The sequence below is a fragment of the Rhinichthys klamathensis genome, unplaced genomic scaffold, assembly GCF_029890125.1.
Source record: "Rhinichthys klamathensis goyatoka isolate OS25496 unplaced genomic scaffold, OSU_Roscu_1.1 h1tg000007l_1, whole genome shotgun sequence".
Lineage (NCBI taxonomy): Eukaryota > Metazoa > Chordata > Actinopteri > Cypriniformes > Leuciscidae > Rhinichthys > Rhinichthys klamathensis.
Genome location: NW_026606560.1, coordinates 1,501,127 through 1,523,281, shown reverse-complemented (window position 1 = coordinate 1,523,281; position 22,155 = coordinate 1,501,127). Strand labels below are relative to the sequence as shown.

Below are 22,155 nucleotides of genomic sequence, written 5' to 3'. Positions count from 1 at the left end.
TTTTTCCTGTTGGTAATTTAGGATGTGACATTTATATAGAGCTTAAGCACCATTTGACCATGGATATTCTTTAAATGCAATTGTTATACATTTAGGCTATATTTGTGATAAACATTCTTTAGTCGTTATGCTTGCTATAATTGTAATATTGTACTGATTACAACAGAAGCAATTAATGTCTTATTATCTGGTCTGATCAGTCAACAGCTTTATTGTATCAAGACATCAAACAAGTAAAATCTGAAAATATCCAACATTTTGGTGCTTCGAATGAAAATTGTACATTTTAACATGACAGTCATTAAATGCTAAACAAGAAACGTGTGAGTCTTACTCTCCCACACTAAAATGCATAAAAATTGCTTTAGAATAAAGCATTTGTGCAAATGCTCTGAAGACATTAAAGAGCTCATTTAGAATTTAGAAAGACATGATTTGAAGCAAAAAGGTACAATTACAATTCACAAAAATGGCACATTTAAAACATACTTATAGAACTACACATGTATAATTTTAAGCATTAAAATTTATAATTTAATCCAAACCTTTAATACAATATCTCACATTTAGTTCATAAGAATTTAGCTGTAACGCACCAGGCAAGATCTCATTCAAAATCTGCTCACTGAAAGTCCAAAAAAAAAAAGGGTCAGACATTGAGTTGATCCACACTGGTCGCCAGGTCACAGTAGGGCCGAGTTTTAGTCAGCCTTCAAGGCATAAAGCACATCATCCTGACTAACATTGAGTCTGATACGGAGCAGCAGGTCCAGGCGGCTTCCCTCCAGGAGAAGCAGGCGACAGGAACCCAGCCTCTGACAGACCGCCAGCCCTTCAGACACACTCACCGGCTGCAAACCCTCAACCCGACACAGTGCCTGGTGCTGAACAAACACCTGTGGCGAAAAAATAAATTTAAATTCAGGAAATAAAACATTATCTTGAAGAATGAATTTGCAATTATCATTTAAGGTTCAAGTTTAGAATAAGGGCTGTTATAAATGAGTTAATTTAGCAGTTTAGCTACCTGTTGGAAAGTGGCCTCTTCCAGGCCAAGTCGACGAAACTCTGCAATAACAGCCCTCAGGAAAAGCTGCTCCTGTACAGATGCACACCTACAATAACAACATTGAAATCAGTTTCTTTTACTTATCGCCAAACAACTGGAGCAGCATGAATGTGTTGGAAAGTTCATATTCTTTCACTTTTATTTTTACCTGATGGCTGCGATGTAGGAAGAGGAGAACATCTCATCCAAAGCCTCCATCACATGACTCATTCCAACCAATCCACTGCTACTTCCAGAGTGCTCACAAATCTCTGTGGCCCGTCGGCAGATGTCAAGGCAACGGCGCGCATCACCTGAAAGCGCTGCCACCTAGAAGAACACAAATAATCTCTCGTTGATTCATAATGATATGTGATTACCCCAACCTGGTAGCCAAAGAACAGCACAGAAACTACTAGGGGTGGGAATCACAGGGTACCTCAAGATACGATACATGGCTCACGATACCGGTCCTTGCAAATAAATACAGCAACTGCCTTCTTAACCCTCTGGGGTCCTTCATTTCAGAGTCACACTCAGGACCTTCAGGTCCAAATGGGCCGGAAGGGTGGGATTAATATTTATTTAAAAAAAATCTTCTTTTTTTTTACTTGTTTTTCATAATATTTTTTCTTTTCTTTTTTGGTGTTTTGAGATAATTTCAAAAATAAAAATGATTTATAATTAATATTAATGCAATAATTATGACCCATTTTTTCCCCATTGAATATAATAGAAATTTTAAAAAAAAAATTATATATATATATATATATATATTTTTTTAAAGCTGTATTTCATTTTAGAGTCAAGCCTAGGCCTCATGAAAGCAATTTTTGAAATGAGATGGATGCCATCTGGTGGACAAACTGAGCATTTTAAAAATTCAAAACCCATATGTAATCTGAATTTATTAGTGTGTATGTGTATAAAAGTGTGTTTGTGTGTGTGTGTGTGGATGTGTCTGTTTTGCACTCTTGATATTTTATAGATTCACCCCTTCACTGTTGTGTGCTTTTTTTCTGGATCGTGGCTGATTTGTAGTTTGTACGCACAAAATAACTCTGTATTTTCAAATTTTTGCCAATTTCCCATTCATTTCCTATGCGGGTCCATTTGGACCCGAAGGTCCTGAGTGTGACTATTTTTTTTACAACCACTTAGACTATTCAAATCCTGTCCCCAATTTTTTGGGGTGTTCATATGCCAAGTACCAACAAAGTCACCAAATTTCGGACCATTCCGATAAAGCAATGATTTAAAAAATATATATATTTAAATGCTTCGGGTCCATTTGGGCCGAAGGACCCCAGAAGGTTAAAACTGACAGCTCTCAGGGATGAGAAAGGAAGTTTTGCTTTAAACATTGCATTCACGGCTGCTGGTTGACTTTGGACTTAAACGTGGCTGGGCATCTATTATTTTCTCATCTATTATTTACTCACACTGCTGTCCGCCATCCCGTTAAAAACATTTTTCTTAGGCTAGTTAACTTATGTTCACGTTTCCCTTATTCATGTGTTAAGTGCAACCGAGGAGCCATGAAGTAGCGACACTGGGAACAGGGAAATCTATTTAGAGCATCTTATTTTATTAATTAAAATATCGATATTTGGCGCCATGTGTTCGATTCTTGTATGACATGGAGAAGGAAACTATATATTGCCCTATCTATATTTTTTGTCCCACCCCTAGAAACTACTAGAGTGTTTAAAAGGTAACCCACAATGCCTCAGTCACCTGTACCTAAGATAACATGGCTTCACAAGAAAGTGCTCCTACCTTTCTTGAGACGAGCTGGAGAGCATCTTCTTCAAAAGCCTTTACTCTGTTTAGCCTTGACGTGATGATCTGTTGTAGCTGTTTAAAAGTATATGGCTGGAAGGACATTCTTGTCAGTCCCTGAAAGTGAATAAACAACATTCATGTTTCATTTCCATTATTTGCATTGGCCAACATAATTTCAATCATAATTGAATGGCATCTTAATGTTGTGAAATGGTCTTTCTTACCAGTCGACTGGCAACCCGGTTAATCATGATTCTCTCAGGCAAGTCCATAGTGTTTGCGATGGTAAGAACCACCAGACGAGCATTGCGTCTTGTTGGCCAATCAAACAAGTTATACATCACATTCTGTTTACGGGTCCACAAGAGGTCAAGCTGGAAAAAAGAAAGATATTGATAAAAACAGATGTTATTTCAGATAGACGATTGGCAAATTATTATTGCTCAAAGTACAAATTAACCAATTATTGACAGGAAACAAGTGGAAATAAAGACCAAGAAAATAAATATGTCATGGTAAAGATCTGATTGACAACAAGATTTTCCAGCACTACTCTGAAAAAAACGGTTCATACAAGCTTAAGGTAGAAAAACTGGTTTTTGGGACCCTGCAGGACAATTAAAAAAATAATAATAATAATTAATAAATGGTCAAACTCTAAACTAAATAAAATTCTAAAAAGCATAAAAGCCCCTCTCCCCAATAACTACTTGAAACTCTGAAATCACAGAATGAATTGTGGTCAATTTAATCTGTTTGAAAAAAGTTTGAAAACAAGAAGCTGTCATAATTACAGAAGAAATACTGAAAATATCATAGCCTATATGGGGGATCATATCATAGCCTATATATGGGGGATAACACAATTATTATTTTTTATAATAATAAATATATTTATTATTTAAATATAATACTGGAAAACAGGGGGCTTTTCGAGTCAAAAAGGTTGAGAGCCACTGATCTAGGCCAGGTAAGACCAGCTAATCGGCAAAACAGAGGGCATGTTTGTGGTTAATAATGTCACCGGGAACAAAAGTCTTACCTCATCTACTAGAAGCACAGTTGTCTCTTTTTTTGGTGCAGGAGCACTGAAGCGTTTCTCCAGTAGGGCGGCTGCATGATCAGGCGTTGCTTTTTGATCAGTCAGTTTCTACAACAGAACCAGAGCACAAATTGACAGAAAATACTATATAACAATAATGAGGAAAGAATTTTAAAATGATAGAAAGGGGAGGCAGCATACAGACCTGCAGTATTTGTACATAAGCCTGGTGCGGGTCTGTCATTTTCATGCCATTTATTTCAATGAAGCGGAAGTGAGGGATCTCGTCTTGTTCAGTGGACTGCTGAAGGGACCGGATCACCTCATGTACTGTGGCAGTTTTACCAGTACCAGGAACACCTGAGATATACATACACCTGCAAAAGCAAAATGAATTGTATTACCCTTTTTTATTATTTACAGATATGAGTTAGTTAAACCTTAATGACAGAATCTTACCCTCCAGTGCCATCAATGACTTTACTCTCCACAAAGTTGTAGATGTCCTGGAACTCCTGTTCTCGACATGGCAAAGACTCAGGGACAGAAGAAACATGCAACCTATTGCAAAAAAAAGTCTCTTATGCTTACCAAGGCTGCATTTATTTGATCTCAAAACAGTGAAAACAGTTATGCTGTGAAATATTATTACAATATAAAAATAACCGTTCTATTTTAAAATATTTTAAAATGTAATATTCCTGTGATGGCAAAGCTGAATTTTTAGCAGCCATTACTCCAAGTCACATGATCTTTCAGAAATCATTCTAATATGCTGATTTGAAACATGCTCAAGAAATATTTCTTCTTTTCGGCATTGAAAACAGCAGTGACTTTTCCAGGATTCTTTGATGAATAGTAAGAGCCCAAAGTTTTGAACTGTAGTCTCTCTCTCTGCTGGTTAAACTTTGATAGGCCTTGTGGTACTTTTATCTGTGCTGTTGCCTACCGTGCCCGTGCTTCTTCCAGAACATTCCCTGGCTTCCTGGCTGGAGCGCTCCTGCTAGGTATGCTGGGAGTGGCATGCCGTGGTGTACGTGGGGTGGCTGGAGCAGTCTGGAGTTAAATAAAAGATAAATTATTTGCCATGCAATGTTATCTTCATGTGAAATGCAGCATGGGTTCTGTTAAGGAACATTATCTGCTAGCAGGAAGACTAAGCATAGCAAAAACAACTTTTTACCTTCTTGCTGGGTGTTTTACGTGGGGTCCTAGCTGAGACACGGGTTTTCTCTGTAGGCCGGGGTGTTCGAGAGCCTCTGCGCTTCTTCACTACAAGCTCATCTTCAATGTCGATCTTTGCCTCCTCTTCCTCATCGCTGCTACTCTGCAAGTCAATCTTAGTAGGTACGAAGCAGTCGTCATCACTGCCATCCTCACCATCAGACTGCAGGTCAACCTTGTTTTGTAGCAAATTTCTTTAAAAACAGACAATCACATATCCCTTTAAAATAATCACTTCAAAAAGCACCTAAATATGTTTCATTGACATATATTATTTCAATAGATTAATTAAGTGCAAAACAAAATCCAGATTACGCAATTAAAAACAGCTCAGCCACAATGCAAGTAGGCATCCTGTGTGAACGGCTCCAAGTCTGAGAAACTCGATTGCAAAATAGATTGGGGTTAACTGTAAACCTGTAAATTTTACAGCTTTTCTCAGCAAGAAAATGTATGATCATTAAATATTTATATTAATTTGATTAATCAGCATTATTAAAATTATTTTATTTTAATTGACTGACAGCTCAAGTCAATCAAGTAAAATACCTACAGCTGCTTTCTGATGCGTGAGGACACCAGCTGGGCAGACTTCCTCTTAGAGCGAGGAGTGGCAGCAGTCTGGATGGGTGAATCTTCATGTTCCTCTTCAGCTCTATCAGTTTGTTCACAGAAATATAAAGAAAATAGAGTAAGATTTTAAAAAACAACAGCATGACAAGTAGTGTGTATGCACGTATATCATGTTTAACCACAATCTCTCATTCGCTCACTACTGTAAGATCATATAAGAGCTTGGTCTGGATAATTTAATTTATTGATTAGAAAATCTTTTGAAATAGAAAAGTCAAAGGGTTCAAATGGCACTATAGGCAACTTAAAAGCCAAAGCAGTTCACAGTTTTACACACTGCACAGAACATGCCTCTGATTCACTACAGGTCACAAGGCAAAACTGATCTTTTCTCAGGAGCATGTGCATGAATTAAATTAATTAGTTAAATTAATAGTTTTTTTTATTATATTCTTGTCATCAATTAAGGTTTTTAAATTATTTAGTCACTTCTTATGACATTCTGGAACCCAGGACTGCCTTTAGCAGAGCAACAGTATGGAAGAAAAATAAGGCCAAATGTTTTTGAGACAAAAAAGCTTGTTGAATTGCCCTAAGTGAAAAAATATGCATTGCATTAACAGTGCTTGCACTTTAATGCATTGTATTGTCAGGGCTTGCATTTTTATGGCCTGAAATTTAATATGGTTGTATATTTAAGCTGTGACTATTTCAATTCAAAACAATGTTTACACATGAGTTGACAGTTTATTTTATTAAATATCAACTATCTAAAATGGTGCGCATCATGCCTGACACCTACATGAACACTTTACAGGTTTTAGAACTGCAAGTCATTCTCTTCAAATGCTATTGAAGTTAGAAACCTGTATACCCATGTTGTATGCAACTTTAGAGACGGTCCCTTAATGTGCGAATGTCAAGACAACATTATGCCAGTTTTTCACTGGGAAACGTTCATATTCTGAGTCCGGTTGCCTTTAAATCCATTTTAGTCCCTACGGCAGGGGAATCCTGGAGTATGACGTATTGAAGGAACTCCCAGTTCTGCAGCACAATGCAGCGATATAAAGGTAAGGAAACTAAACAACCGAGAGAAATAGGCTATATATCTACTACCTCAGATTTAACGTTTAATCTTTATGTCAGCATCGAGGAATAACATCTTGTTCATGGTAGAGAAGAAAGCTGCTTACATGTACAAAAGTAACTGTGAAGACTTAAATGTAAACACAGCTTTTGTGTCTTTATCAGCTTTTCCATATATAGCTACTGGCCCTGATAATCATCACAAATACTAACCGCTTGCTCCATTTCTGTAAATCAAATCAGTTTTTATGAATGACTCTCTCACCCGTTGCTCTAGTCTTCGTCATCAACCGCTTGCACCCCCTGCTGGTGAGGTCGACTAACAGCAGATGAAGATTATTAATCGGTAACCATAACCAACTGCGATTCCTGTAGTTCCAACTTCCAGGATGTCAAATGTTGAATTTTCTGTCGAATTTCAACCACTGAATTTGTGGAAGTGAATTTGTAAAGCGAAATAAAATGGACCGAAAATTGCCTGTCGAATATTATAGATTGTATTTTTAAACAGAATGAAAATTTTGGAAGTGAAATCTGAAAGGTGAATATGGATTATTGAACTTTTAATAATGTGTGAAATGTTTTGAATTTAAATATTCACAGCTTAAATATACAACCATATTGGATTTCAGCCCCCAAAAAAGCAAGCCCTAAAAATACAATGAAAGCATTAAAATGCAAGCACGGATAATGCAATGCATATCTTTTCAAGTAGTGCAATCCAACAAGCTTTTTTGTTAAAAAAAAACATTTGGCCTTATTTTACTTCCATACAACAGCTTGTGAGCCTCATGTGGCTCTTTACAGTGATGCAGCGGAAAGTCTTACCTTACACTGTAACAGATATAATTTAAAGAAACATGGTGAAATCAAGCAGAAAATATTCAGTGTGCATTCAGAGTATTTTTAAATTTTTTAATTATATTGATGAAAATTAACTTTTTGAAAACACTCTCCAAAGTGGATAAATTTAAAAACGCCGTTTTCGAGTTGTAGTGTGGACTGTCAAAACAGAGGTATTTAAAAAGGATGACAGAAGTTTATTCATGTGACGCATATTGTACCAAAATAAATATTCATGTTTATACCGGAATTGTGCCTGTTATGTGCCCTTCATTTTCACATTGTTGCTAAAATATGTTACTTTCCACACTCTTCACCTCACAGTCCTGCAAAGATGACAGAACATTTACTCACATTTTCTGTCCTGCGGCAATACATGAGAGCAGTTGCGTTTTAGAGCAAACATATGGTGACTGAGTGCGACCTGGACACATCAGTGAATGGTGAGATATTTTACTAGATAAAATTTTCCTGTCAGAAAAATTGCGCGATAACTTTATTATTTATGTTTCCGTCTGTATCATCTCAGTGAGCTTTTGTGAGGTTTTACGCATGCGCAGTAAGGTGAAGTTTCTCATTCACACTGAAACGTCGGAAACGCCTGAAAATGCTAGTGGATGGAGAGCGTTTTTAAAAGAAAACGCCATTTTCAAATGTATCCGGATTAATTTAGACGGAACCTTTGATGACTGAATAAGTGCAATTCACCTTTATTCCACAAGGTGACAATGTTTAGTACACAATGGTGACGTTTCACATATATTTACTGCAGACAGAAAACAAAAGAATAGGAAGTATCATCAGCAAAACTTGAAATGGCTCAGCGATTTACTGCAGAGCAAGTACTGAATGCAATCAAATAGTGTCACTGTCAATTGATGGTGTATCTGGTGAAGAAGCTGTGTCAGCGATCAAAATATTGATTTTGAAGATGTAAAAAAAAAAAAGATAGTTTTGAGAATATGTTTGAGATCGCGAATACGAGTCAGATGCTGAATGTACTGGGAAATGAGCTCTGACGAGGACAGTGATGATGGTACAAAACATCTGCTCAAACTGAACCCTTCCAAGCTCCAAAAGGTAACAAAATATGCTTTATTTTATTTTTCTGTAATTGTTACTCTAATATCAGGAGAGTTTTATATTATCGCGACAGGTCGAAATTCATCCGTGTTAGATATAGATCCGGGTCGCTAAAGAGTCAAAACATTCATGCATTTAAGGGTTAAAACTTTTTTTCCCCCTCTTTTTTCTTTGACCTATAAAAACATCTGTAGTACACAAAAGTAAAAGCTGAAATTCACTTCTAATTTCACAATGTAGTGAATTCAATAGTTTTTTAATTCAATCTGATGACAGACAATTCCAACACTTACAAAGCAGCCAGAGCTGGTTCTCTGAGAGCAGTTGAATCTTTCCTGCTGGATGGAGTTCTTGCCCTGGTTTGAACAGAGACAAACACATAACGGTTAGTCGGTTACTCTATGAATCATTTTAAACTCACATCAAACATATCAAAACATGAAGAAAGTGAACCAGGGGCCACCAGTGGTCTGGATGAACATAGTTATGTGCTTAAACAGTACATTAAGCATGAAAATAGCCACATAATGCCTTAGTGTTTAATAAAAAAACAGCCAAAACCCATCAAAAAATGAGTCCGTACCCCCTCTGTGCAGGGATAGAGTAACATGACTCACTTCAGGGCCCTTAGACTTGCTCTCCTGGGGGTTGCCTCTCTCTTCCGGGGAGTTCTGCCTGTGCTTATTAGTGACTCTGGATCATCACCCCCAAGTGGCTGCACCCCAAGAAAGGCACTAGGAGGGCAGCAGGACATTTATAAATAGACTTTACTTTTTCAGTTATTTAGGACAATTAAAACCATCTTCAACATACAAAGAACAAAATTATTTTGCTTATTTCTAACTAAAATGATAAATCACAGACATGAAGTACTAAGCATACAGAACAAAAGAGAACCAAGACATCATTTCAAATCTAAATAGATGTACCTAGTGTCATTGTCTTTGTCATATGCAGTCAATCTGGGTTTATCAGGGCTCTGTGATGACAGAGGAGAGACATGCTCCTCCTCATTCTGAATAAGTGGAGTCAATCTAATAGAAATGGAGATGCGGCCAGTTGGAGACGTGTTCAACTTAGACGTCAGTATCTTCTCTGTAGGATCAAGAATCTCCCCCAGAACATCATCTCGGGACATGTTTTTATTTGGACCTACCATAATATAAAGAAAAACTGTTATTCATTTTAGTTCTATTAAAACAATTAAAAGCATAATGTATGTCAATGCATGGCACTCACTGTACAAGTCCAGCTTCTTGCGAACATGTGGACCAGAGGAAGCTCTGCCTCTCCTCTTTGCACTAAGAGCTTTAGCTGCAGAGAGTTTGGAGGCAGAGTGAAGAGACTCTGCCTCACTGGTGCTCATTTTACTGGTGCTCATTTTGCCAGTGCTCATGCTACCATAGGCGAGGGTGCCTGACATGGCCCGTTTGATTATTGATGGATCCGGAGTTGGAAGAGCACGAGCCTGAGAGCCCCGGGAAGATGGTGGGGGAGATTTAGGGCTCTGATGGGGCTGCATCAGCTCAGGATCCAATTCTCTGAAAGACTTGGTGTCCCACAAGAGTTTGACAAATAATGTGTCTTTGCTCTTGCCCTTGGGGAAAGGATCCTCAGCTGGGACATACTCAATCTAGAATCAAAGTTTTCATTAATTATTATTAAATATACATTTTTACAATTATTTTTCTTTATTAAATATGTAGGTATAATGATACACTGACAGTAAAAATTTGGGAATAATGAAGATTTAAGTTTTTTTTTTTTAAAGAGTCTTCTCTTGGCTGAAATTATTTGATAAAGAAATACAGTAAAAACAGTACTATTGTGAAATATCACATCAATCATTCTATTATGCTAATTTAGTACTCAATTATCATCAATTATTATTGGTGCTCAACTATTAATAATGGTTTTATTATCAACGTTGAAAACTGTTTTTGCTTTTGCTGATTCTCTGATGAATAGAAGTTCAAAAGAATAACATTTATTTGAAATATACATCTTTTGTAACATTATAAATGTCAGTAACACTTTACAATGAGGTCTCATTTGTTAACATTAATGTATTAACTAATATGAACAACAAAATAAGAATACAGTTGTTCATTGTTAGTTCACAGTGCATTAACTAATGTTAACAAATACAACTTTTTATTTAAAAAATGTATTAATAAATGCTGTTTTGTTCATTGTTAGTTCATGATAACTAAAGTAGTTATTTAATGTTAACAAATGAGACCTCATTGTAAAGTGTTACCTACATGTCTTTACTGTCACTTTAATCAATTTGATGCATTAAAGTATTAATTTCTTTTTCTATAAAAATCTTACCCCAAACTTTTAAAAGGTAGTGTAGGTAAAGCACCACAACGGTTTTCAACATGACAATAATAAATGATTCTTGATCATCAGAATGATGTCTGAAGAAACATGCGTCACTGGAGAAATAACTGCTGAAAATTCAGCTTTGCCATCACAGGAATAATTTGCATGTTTAAATATATTAAATTAGAAAATAGTAAAATTGTAAAATATTATTACAATTTAAAAAATGACTGGTTTACTGTATTTTTCACCAAATAAATGCAGACTGGTGAGCATAAGAGACTTCTTTCAAAAACATTTTTTAAAAAAATCATAATTATTAAAAACTTTTTACCGTGTTTATAAACCCTATAGAAATGTTATCATAAAATTAAATAAATTCAAATTAGTGCTATAAAATCGATGAACTGCGATTAATCGCATTGAACAGAAGTTTTTGTTTATATAATATTTGCGTGTATAAATAAATATATATATATATATACACTCACCGGCCACTTTATTAGGTACACCTGTCCAACTGCTCGTTAACACTTAATTTCTAAGCAGCCAATCACATGGCGGCAACTCAGTGCATTTAGGCATGTAGACATGGTCAAGACAATCTCCTGCAGTTCAAACCAAGCATCAGTATGGGGAAGAAAGTTGATTTGAGTGACTTTGAACGTGGCATGATTGTTGGTGCCAGAAGGGCTGGTCTGAGTATTTCAGAAACTGCTAATCTACTGGGATTTTCACGCACAACCATCTCTAGGGTTTACAGAGAATGGTCCGAAAAAGAAAAAACATCCAGTGAGCGGCAGTTCTGTGGGCGGAAATGCCTTGTTGATGCCAGAGGTCAGAGGAGAATGGCCAGACTGGTTCGAGCTGATAGAAGGGCAACAGTGACTGAAATAACCACTCGTTACAACCGAGGTATGCAGCAAAGCATTTGTGAAGCCACAACACGCACAACCTTGAGGCGGATGGGCTACAACAGCAGAAGACTCCACCGGGTACCACTCATCTCCACTACAAATAGGAAAAAGAGGCTACAATTTGCAAGAGCTCACCAAAATTGAACAGTTGAAGACTGTAAAAAAGGTTGCCTGGTCTGATGAGTCTCGATTTCTGTTGAGACATTCAGATGTTAGAGTCAGAATTTGGCGTAAACAGAATGAGAACATGGAACCATCATGCCTTGTTACCACTGTGCAGGCTGGTGGTGGTGGTGTAATGGTGTGGGGGATGTTTTCCTGGCACACTTTAGGCCCCTTAGTGCCAATTGGGCATCGTTTAAATGCCACGGCCTACCTGAGCATTGTTTCTGACCATGTCCATCCCTTTATGGCCACCATGTACCCATCCTCTGATGGCTACTTCCACCATGTCACAAAGCTCTAATCATTTCAAATTGGTTTCTTGAACATGACAATGAGTTCACTGTACTAAAATGGCCTCCACAGTCACCAGATCTCAACCCAATAGAGCATCTTTGGGATGTGGTGGAACGGGAGATTCGCATCATGGATGTGCAGCCGACAAATCTGCGGCAACTGTGTGATGCCATCATGTCAATATGGACCAAACTCCCTGAGGAATGCTTCCAGCACCTTGTTGAATCTATGCCACGAAGAATTGAGGCAGTTCTGAAGGCAAAAGGGGGTCCAACCCGTTACTAGCATGGGGTACCTAATAAAGTGGCCGGTGAGTGTATATGTGAATTGTAGTCTTTCTCTCTCTGCATACATATATGGGTGTGTATAAATATATATACACACATATATTATATAAACAAAACCTTTTATGTTAGATGCGATAAATCACAATTAATCGATTTGACAGCACTAATTCAAATACTTTTCTAGAGGACAAAAATTTAAAAATAAATAAATCATTTGAAACAACTATGCAAGCACTTATTGATTGTACTAATGTGATGCACATTCACAAAAATATGATGAGCTATACACAAGTTTACGCGCCAAATCATGGGCGCCGCCATAACTCTACTTAAATGCACTTCATTTCCGCCGGAAGAGGTTTGCACACAGCGTCTGCCGGTGTACACAGCGACGGTTCCACGACTGGAGATGGCGTTACTATCCCCCACCCGAATTCAGTGCAGAACACTAACATGACGACGTGGCCCAGCATAACGTACAGCGAGATTTGCTCCTACTTCGTGCAATCCATGGCAATAGATGGAAAAGCAATTGGACAATCTGAAAGCCGTCGAGGCATATCAATATCTGCACAGCAACAAAGTCGGTTGTGTCATGTCATACACAGCTAGATAAAACAGACATAACGTGCAAATAACTATCAGTTTATGTCCGTGGTAATAGCAAATGTATCTGTGTGTTACTTTAATGTTTCTTTTAACATAATAACAACAATTGTGGCTAAATAAGTGTTTGCAGTTTATAGCTTAATCAGGGAAGACATTTACATGATTATAGGAAATAAAAGAAGCATGTTGTTGCGGATGGAATACGTGTTTGTATTTGGAAAACGGACTGTAACCTATAACATGACTTACTGCTGAGCTATAAATAAAGACATGATCTCTTTTGCAATTATCCTTATGACTCTGCATTGTTTTACCTGCTGTGTACCAACCAACCATTTTACCGGTTAAAATACCTTTAAATGTCGAAACTAACCCCTTAAAATGCAGTAGCCTATTCTACTTACAACAAAACGATTGAAGCCTCTACTTATTGCAATAAATAATGCAATCACTTTTCGCCACCGTGCCGGATCTCCGGCGTGCGGCCGTGAGAAAAATATTTTCCCGATTCATTTTTGTCCAGCTTTAACGTGTTAAAATATTTAATGCAAACGCAACATCTGTTCTTTCTGTCATCCTTTTGCTAGGGTTATGACCATTCTCTTATTCACGCAAATGCTTTAACCACTCATGCGCGACTAGACAAAAGAGAACGCGCTGTCAGTGAATGTCCTCCTGACGATCCGAACTATATCATAGGCTTCTTAGCTAGAGTGCAAAGTGTGTGTGTGTGTGTGTGTGTGTGAGCCATGATGATAATAATTAGGCGATCGAACTGTGTGTGAGAGAGAGGCGCGGGCGCGATACTGTGTGAGTGTGTTTGTGTGTAAACAATGGAGCGCATGGACCTCTTCGTAGCTGGTTTGCGGTCGTAGAACTCTCTATCTAACCACTCGTTCAGGTGCTTTCTCGAGTGTTTACAACCAACTATCACACACATCGTTCCCGAACCACCTTTCTTCATGTTGTAATTGTTATGTCACTGCGATATCAGCGCTTTGTCGAAGCTAGCTAGCAAAACAAACCCAGACCGCCAGAACGGAAGTGGGTTGCATCGACGGGAGGAGTTTAGGATGTAGAGCGGAAACGGCTCATAAACTTGTGTATACCATGTGTACCTGTACTGCAGCAAGAATGGTCTCTCCATCCACCTCATTTTCACAAGAGCGGTCCTGGTAGAAAAATACCTCCTGTGGATGGGGATCTCTGCCCAAGAGCTTGCGTTTGTTATGAGGTACTTCACACATACGCACAAACCACTGCACTACAGCAGTCTTCTTCTTTCCTGAATCTGGGTACAAATACAACATCAACCAACACAGATTATAGTCAGACTCAGAAAGCATGCAAATATACATATTTTGGATAAAGACATGACATGTTCCTACCATCAGTGTACAGTTTCAGAAGTTGCGCCACAAAGGGATTGTCATCATTATCACCCTCAATCAAAATGTACTGGCCTAAAGACACTGTTGAATCTTCAGTCCTTCCCTCCACAGAAATGGACATAGATCTGTGTGGGGATCAAAGAAAGCAAGCATTATTGCCGTTACATCCGGGGTTATATCATCTTTTAATGAATTTTCATGACTTTGCTTATGATTACTGGAAACATTTTAGAGACTGCCCTCAGAAAGACCAATTTCTACCCAATTAGACATTTTAGAACTGAATGTTAACCAATAAATTTCATATACACTATACAATTTCCATTACTTTTCAAGGCCCCACAATCAAATAACAATCTTAAATTCCCTAATTTTTACAAGTTGTCCCTTAAAGTAGAAACATATCTAGAGTTCTATCTATGCACATGTCTGTCTCAGTGATGATGAAAACGTGATAAGTTCACATACTCATAATATTGCCTTCTTAGCTTCCTGTCTTCACCGACTGGTCTACCATTCCATTTGTATGTTCTTCTCATTCTCAGTCTTGTGATGTAGCGGCTCATGGTGCAGATCTGATACTAGGTCTGTAAAGCACAGCATCAGTTTATGACCTAATTATTATATTATGTACTCTATAGTCAAAACAGTAACAATGGCAACCAGACCCATTATTATTATTTCCTTTATTTATCCAGGAGAATCACATTGAGATATCACTATCTCTTCTTCCAGAGAGACCTGATTATACATTACAAGCATATATACAAACATAGATACATACATAAACATATACAGTATATACACACACTCTCACTCTCTCACTCACACACACACGTACATATATAAAATGGGTCTGTTATCAATATTGCTTAAATACATCATATTCACAATACAAGTGGAATTTCGAAATATTATTATATAGCCTACAATAATTTAAAGTGAAATATTTTCCTACGAATGCCTGAGATATACTATCCAAGAGAATAACTTTACTCCTACTGGGTCTTGACCTATTTTTTTTACAGTCTATGGTCTTGACCAACTAAAAAAACAATTGACTGTAGTTTCCAGCTGTAACCAGAAACTAAGCTAACTATTGTTTTATTTGAAAGCCTAAATATAGAAAAGTTAAGAATACATATCAAACTGTTAAAAACATCTTCTTTATTTTAAGGTATCAAATAGCAAAATCGTCCCGTATGTAACTTTAACGTAACGTTACACAACTTTAAATCCCCAGCGCCTCTTTCTTACTCACCAGCTGATGTTTGCAACAGTATCAGGCGGTCTTATTAAACGTATAAATAAAAACACTATTGCGTCTCCTTCTCACTTAGAAACTCGGAAATTAAAATGTAAATATGCATGAAGTTAAAAGCATCTTACAGCACAGCGGACAGAGAACACAATCAAACAGCTAACTCGACTCTTTCGCGCGCAGATGACGTAGAAAGGTTTTTGATTGGACAGTAAAATATCGCTTGACCTTAGGGATGTGACGCACGCTTTTCCCCGGAAGTCATTCGACAGTATTTCTCCATGGCATACTAGTGTATCTGGTGTATCGTTGATTCGTTTGTTCGTTTAAAACTGTAAGCCACCATGGCAAATAGAACGGTAAAAGATGCCAATAGTATACATGGAACAAATCCCCAGTATCTTGTCGAGAAGATTATACGGACACGCATATATGAGTCCAAGTACTGGAAAGAGGAATGCTTTGGACTTACAGGTGAGACAAGTGTGCCGGACTACATAACGTTACTGTATTTGGTCATGTGGCATCGCAAACAACTGTAACGTTGTTATTTACCTTAAAAATGCTTTTATGGTCCAGATAGTATGATGAAGCTCAAACTTGGGGAGGGGGAGGGATGGGGGGGAGGGGGAGGGATGGGGGGGGGGGGGGGGGGGGACATACATTTTATTGAGAAAACATGCAATTTGGTGCAGATGTTGTTATTTAAATGGCTAAAAAGGTAAGATGAAATACTGTAATGTTTATCAATTTGATGTTTATTTTAATAGTATAGTTGACTGCTTACATGAAATGCATACAAATATCAGTTGTCAGTCACTCTATTGGCCGGTTTCACAGACATGGCTTAATCCTAGTTCCAGACTAAAATGCACGTTTGAGCTGGTTTAGCTGAAAGAAACTTGCTCCTACATATCTTAAAATATGTCAGTGACTCAGTGCCATTGTTTTTTCCTCAAGATTCCTAATTGAATTTAGGCATAATCCTGGCTTAAGCCTTGTCTGTGAAACCGGACCCATATCTCCCAATAATATGTCTCAGTAAGATGATTAATAATAATCAATTCGTTTTATGATCAAAGCTCTGTGGTTGTGTACAAGAAATGTTCCTCAAAAGTCTGTTGTATTATATTTGATACCTACATTGTAACATGATTTAAAAAAAAAAGAAAGATGTATGGATAATCAAGTGAAACCAAGTTACTTCAGTCCGGTTAATGTTCATCTTGAAATATTACTAACGATATTAAAAAGTTATTCTTATGTTTACTTTATAAAATCATTAAAGATTTCACAGCAAAAAAAAACGTGTACCAACTACCATCCTGTAGGTGGACATTTTTAGAATTATACTAAAAGGTATTTTACTTACTAAAAAGTATGAACTGTCAATTAGAGCAAAGAAGGCAATTACAAGATTGTGTACAGCAGTTTTTACAGCATAGTTGTGATCGTCATACTGAAAATTTAGAGGCCTTAAAAGTTCATCTATTGTATATGATGCAGTATCCTTTATTGGGTTATGATCTGTTATATAACATTTACCTGATATATTTCCATATGAATAGTTTTATGGAATTAATGTTCCAAGCACCATTTTTAATTGTCCCTGTTATTGCCCCTCTGTAAAATGTAGCTGAGCTTGTCGTGGACAAAGCAATGGAGCTAAAGTTTGTTGGTGGTGTATATGGAGGAAACATCAAGCCTACTCCATTCTTATGTCTGACACTAAAGATGCTGCAGATTCAGCCTGAAAAGGACATCATTGTGGAATTCATCAAGAATGAGGACTTCAAGTTAGTGTGCAGTTTACTACTCTTATCTGTATTAATTGACATTTACACCTTTTGTATTACTGTACTGCTTTTTTCCCCACTCCAGGTATGTCCGTTTGCTTGGAGCGATGTATATGCGCCTGACTGGAACTTCTGTGGATTGCTACAAGTATTTAGAACCATTATACAATGACTACAGGAAAATCAAAAGCCAGAATAGAAATGGAGGTGATCAATTTACTTTATAGATTCAATATTCATTAGGTAAATGCATTGAAAGTTTCTCCCTTGCAGAAAAAAAAATGCAAATAATGTGTCTTCTTTACATAGAGTTTGAGTTGATGCATGTCGATGAGTTCATAGATGAGCTTCTTCATGCAGAGCGGATGTGTGACATCATCCTTCCAAGACTTCAGGTTGGTTGTACTTGTTACATGTAGTGCCAGTCGTGGTCAAAAGTTTACATACACCTTTCAGAATCTGCAAGATGTTAATTATTTTAACAACATAAAAGGGATCATGCAAATTGCATGTTATTTTTAACATAAATAAGATATTTTACATTAAATATTGTTACATATAGTCCACAAGACAAAATTTGAATTTATAAAAAGGACCCTGTTTAAACTGAAGTTTTGTAACCGATTAGTCTAAAAGTAGGAAACCCTTTAAAGACTTGTGTATATATGATCCATTTGAAACAATCTATGAATCAAACAGTCAAATCCCATCATAAATGCCACTAAACACCGCACACTTGGCGAATAAAGCTCATTCTGATCCTGATTCTGAAGCTCAGCTATTTTTTAGGAGTTTAAGTGAATACGCGATGGGCATTTGCTTGCTTCGACTATCACACCTACGTGCGTGTCCTGAATATGGTTACACGTGGCTCTAGTGGAATTATGCCAGTTTTACATGGCACAGACAGCTTGCATACAACTTTTCCATTTTATTACTAATTCAAAATACTCCTGCACCTCATTTGTCTTTTGAGTGGTCATTTCTGTGATCTCCGTGATTAACACGAAAAGAAATAGAGGTAAAATAAAAAGATTAGGCCCTACCTCTCAAGGTATTATTTTCACTTCAGACTCTACAGGTTTCAGTTAGCATGTTAAAGTTTATGGCAGTACAATTAGACAAAGACGGGACAAGTATGGCATGTTTGGAAGGGTTGCTAGGAGAACCTAAAAAGGAGAACGTCTTCTCTGTAAAAAGAACATAGCAGCACTGCGCTTAGCTTTGCAAAGTTGCATCTGAACAAACCACAAGACTTCTGGAACCAAAGTGAAGATGATTGCCCATAATGCACAGCACCACATTTGGTGAAAACCAAACACAACATTTCAGCACAATCATACCATCTGTCGAACGCGGTGATGATTTGGGCTTGTTTTGCAGCCATAGGACCTGGGCATCTTGCAGTCATTGAGTCGACCATAAACACCTCTGTATACAAAAGTTTTCTAGAGTCAAATGTGAAGCCATCTGTCAGACAGCTAAAGCGTGGCCCAAACTGGGTCATGCAGCAGGACAATAATCCCAATAACACCAACAAATCTACAACCGAATGGCTGAAAAAGAATCAAGGTGTTGCATTGACTCAGTGAGTCCAAACTCGATTGAAATGCTGTGGCGGGATCTTAAGAGAGCTGTGCATAAACAAATGGCCACAAACCTCAATGAGCTGAAGCAATGTTGTAAAGAAGAGCGGGCCAAAATTCCTCCACAACGATGGGAGAGATTGATATAGTCATATAGAAAATGATATCTTCAAGTTATTGCTGCTAAAAGTGTCTCTACAAGCTATAAAATCATGGGTGTACTTAGTTTGTCACACATGGCTTCTTCATTTTGGCTTTATTTTTGTTAAATAATGAAACAGTGTAACATGTCATGTGTTGTTGTTCATTGGAGGTTGTATTTCCCTAATTTAAAGACCAGATGATTTTTTTTTAATTTTATGTCCTGATACATAAAACCATAGAATTCAAAAGGGTGTACTTTCTTTTTCACATGTACAACCTATTTTATTTGTGGTGTTATTTGGAGTAATGTGAATTTAAAAGGAAGTGTACTGAGTCAAACATGTCATAAAATAATGTGTCCACTTGTTCATTTGTTGTTGTTTTTTCTTCACAGAAGAGACAGGTTTTGGAGGAAGCTGAGCTACTGGATACTCGTATTAGTGCCCTGGAAGAAGACCTGGATGAGGTGGAGACCAGTGAAGAGGAGGATGATGAAGAAGAGAAGGTAAAAGGGAACCCACAATGTCTGACAATAACTGATTATATCTTGTGAATATGATTGTTCTACAACCTCTCGTGTCCTGCAGCCAGAGAGAGTGCAGACACCAGAGCCACACAGAAGAAGTTACAGAGATATGGACCGGCCACGCAGGTCTCCATCTCCACGCTACAGACGCAGCCGCTCACCCAGAAGGTAAGTGATGGTGCTAATTGTCATTTAAATGCAATCATTATTTCAGGTTGATAATATTCATAACTGAACAGTTGAATAATTTGTGTTCTGATTGTCTTTTTCTAGACGGAGCAGATCACCTAAAAGACGAAGGTATGTAATGGAATGCAATGTATTTTAGATTCATTATTGGTTTGGCACATTATTATAGGTGATTATACAATTTAATACATTTGTCTGATTACTTTATATATCATTTATTCAGCCCATCACCCAGACGTGATCGCGACCGGGACCGGGACCGCCACCGCAAAAGCAAAAGCAAAAGTCCCCGTAGACACCGCAGCAGATCCAGGGACCGAAGGCATCGCTCCAAATCTCCAGGTACAGTCAAGCTGTTTTGAAGTACACAAAGAAAATAAGACACCACAATATGTTATTTAAAAAATATTATAGTAAATGGTAGGGGTGTGACGAGATCTCGTGCCACGAGATCTCGCGAGACTAAATATGACGAGATTTCTCGTCGAGTGAAAAAGCTGTCTCGCGATATCCCCATTAATATTCCACCGCTACACTCACATTCGCCTAAACTATCGTTTTGTTGTTTTTATAAAAAAATAAAAACCATTAAACTAATGCAAAAGTCTGCTCTGCTCATCCAGCGCGAGTTGCCGTTGCAATCAGTGCAGCACGAATCACAGTTCACTGATCGCGTGACGATGGCGGAGGATTCGTTGCGCAACAGACTAAACGTCTGGTAAATGTCTTATCTTGTAGAATGCGCGCTCAGCACCGCTGCTCCCTATACGCGCGGTCACGAATTTGTAAGTGAAAGTAAAACACAAGCTCCCTGATGTGCATTGCTCACAAATTAGGCTGCATACATAAAATAATCCGTCTCCTAATACCCATCTCTGGACTGTTTATTTGCGGCTCTGGTCTCTGTTGGCACTGCGAATATTGAGAGAGCACTGTAACGTACAAAGGACAACAGACAAGGGAGGCTCCGTTTCTGAACTTATAATCGGAACGCAAGAACAACTGTAGAGACAAACAGCCTCGTTTCTCTCGGCCTTTTCCCAACTCACCGCATTAACCCTATAACTGCCGGTGCAAAATAAAACCGCAATTTCACAACAATTATAAAGAGTCTGTGTGCTAACTTTGATTATGGTTGCACTCGCACTTATTGTTTGCACTTAATAAGACTAAGAGAAAACAGTTATTTATTTTTGTTATTTATACGGTTTTTATTTCTCTGTTAAATGTGTGTTAAAAGGAGTTCAGTTAGGAGGTCACACACAGCCTCAATCAGAAGTTCTGAAAGCTCTTAAATGTACAGTAAGGTCTGAAGAGACTAATGTGAAATTATACAGGAGAAAAGCCAGTCAATAAAAACCTTTTACAGTGCTTGAATATTGTTTTCTTTCAATGCATTTGATAATTCATACTCATAAAGTAGACCTGAAATGACATGCATTAGAAGACTATTAGTTAAAACATTGAAAAATGCACCTGCATACTATTTTTCCAGCCATGAATTTTGTCATTGAGGATTTCTGAAAAATTGTGCAAAAATCTCGTCTCGTCTCGTTCTCGTGAACCCAATCTCGTGTCTAGTCTCGTCTCGTGAGATAAGCGTCTCGTCACACCCCTAGTAAATGGAAAAACTGGTCATTAGGGAAATATTGGTCTATTTTTTTCAGGTCACCACAGAAGTCACCGGCATCGCAGTCACTCCAAGTCCCCAGAAAGGTAATGCTCAATTTAAATGGTTGTTATTACTTCATTATTACTTCTTTGTTTTTTCTTGTTTTAATGCTGCATTTATCTCTTTGTGTTCTAGTCGGTCGAAGAAGAGTCACAAGAGAAGTCGAAGAGAAAAAGAGTGATCTCAGTTTTTCTTTTTCTTTCTGTTTTTATAGATTTTTTTTGTGCTTTGAATTATATGGAGAAACAGAGCAATTTCTGTCGTAAATAGCTTGACCTTATTCTGTGTAAATCACCCAAGGAC

At 37.6% G+C, this 22,155-nt stretch overlaps 3 protein-coding genes across 3 annotated transcripts in view; 2 read left to right on the top strand and 1 right to left on the bottom strand.

The window, feature by feature from the left end:
• The window catches only part of akr1a1b (aldo-keto reductase family 1, member A1b (aldehyde reductase)), a 94,893-nt gene that overhangs the window by 68,952 nt on the left and 3,786 nt on the right, over nucleotides 1-22,155 (top strand). The gene's annotated exons all lie outside the window — the stretch shown is intronic.
• orc1 (origin recognition complex, subunit 1) lies at nucleotides 430-16,104 on the bottom strand. Its single transcript, XM_056259378.1, has 19 exons — nucleotides 15,940-16,104; nucleotides 15,147-15,265; nucleotides 14,676-14,803; nucleotides 14,406-14,578; nucleotides 9,927-10,320; nucleotides 9,617-9,839; nucleotides 9,305-9,421; nucleotides 8,981-9,043; nucleotides 5,653-5,754; nucleotides 5,059-5,293; nucleotides 4,825-4,931; nucleotides 4,335-4,436; nucleotides 4,081-4,252; nucleotides 3,876-3,983; nucleotides 3,058-3,207; nucleotides 2,828-2,947; nucleotides 1,218-1,378; nucleotides 1,028-1,115; nucleotides 430-896 (listed from the first exon to the last, which is right to left on the bottom strand). Exons 2-19 carry the CDS (start codon nucleotides 15,242-15,244, stop codon nucleotides 702-704), a joined length of 2,736 nt encoding a protein of 911 aa, XP_056115353.1. The 5' UTR covers nucleotides 15,245-15,265; nucleotides 15,940-16,104; the 3' UTR covers nucleotides 430-701.
• Nucleotides 16,222-22,091, top strand: prpf38a (pre-mRNA processing factor 38A). The gene is made up of 10 exons (XM_056259466.1): nucleotides 16,222-16,413; nucleotides 17,576-17,735; nucleotides 17,821-17,942; nucleotides 18,045-18,130; nucleotides 19,860-19,970; nucleotides 20,053-20,159; nucleotides 20,265-20,291; nucleotides 20,404-20,522; nucleotides 21,848-21,896; nucleotides 21,988-22,091. Exons 1-10 carry the CDS (start codon nucleotides 16,284-16,286, stop codon nucleotides 22,031-22,033), a joined length of 957 nt encoding a protein of 318 aa, XP_056115441.1. The 5' UTR covers nucleotides 16,222-16,283; the 3' UTR covers nucleotides 22,034-22,091.

Bases quoted from the DNA above. Each gene is read 5' to 3' on its own strand.
- orc1 (XM_056259378.1), bottom strand. From the start codon at position 15,244: ATGAGCCGCTACATCACAAGACTGAGAATGAGAAGAACATACAAATGG. The intron at 9,422-9,616 runs GTACATCTATTT...CTGCCCTCCTAG, and splicing joins GACAAAGACAATGACACTAG to TGCCTTTCTTGGGGTGCAGC. The intron at 1,379-2,827 runs GTAGGAGCACTT...GTGTTCTTCTAG, and splicing joins TCCAGCTCGTCTCAAGAAAG to GTGGCAGCGCTTTCAGGTGA.
- prpf38a (XM_056259466.1), top strand. From the start codon at position 16,284: ATGGCAAATAGAACGGTAAAAGATGCCAATAGTATACATGGAACAAAT. The intron at 20,160-20,264 runs GTAAGTGATGGT...GTCTTTTTCTAG, and splicing joins CGCAGCCGCTCACCCAGAAG to ACGGAGCAGATCACCTAAAA. The intron at 21,897-21,987 runs GTAATGCTCAAT...TTTGTGTTCTAG, and splicing joins CACTCCAAGTCCCCAGAAAG to TCGGTCGAAGAAGAGTCACA.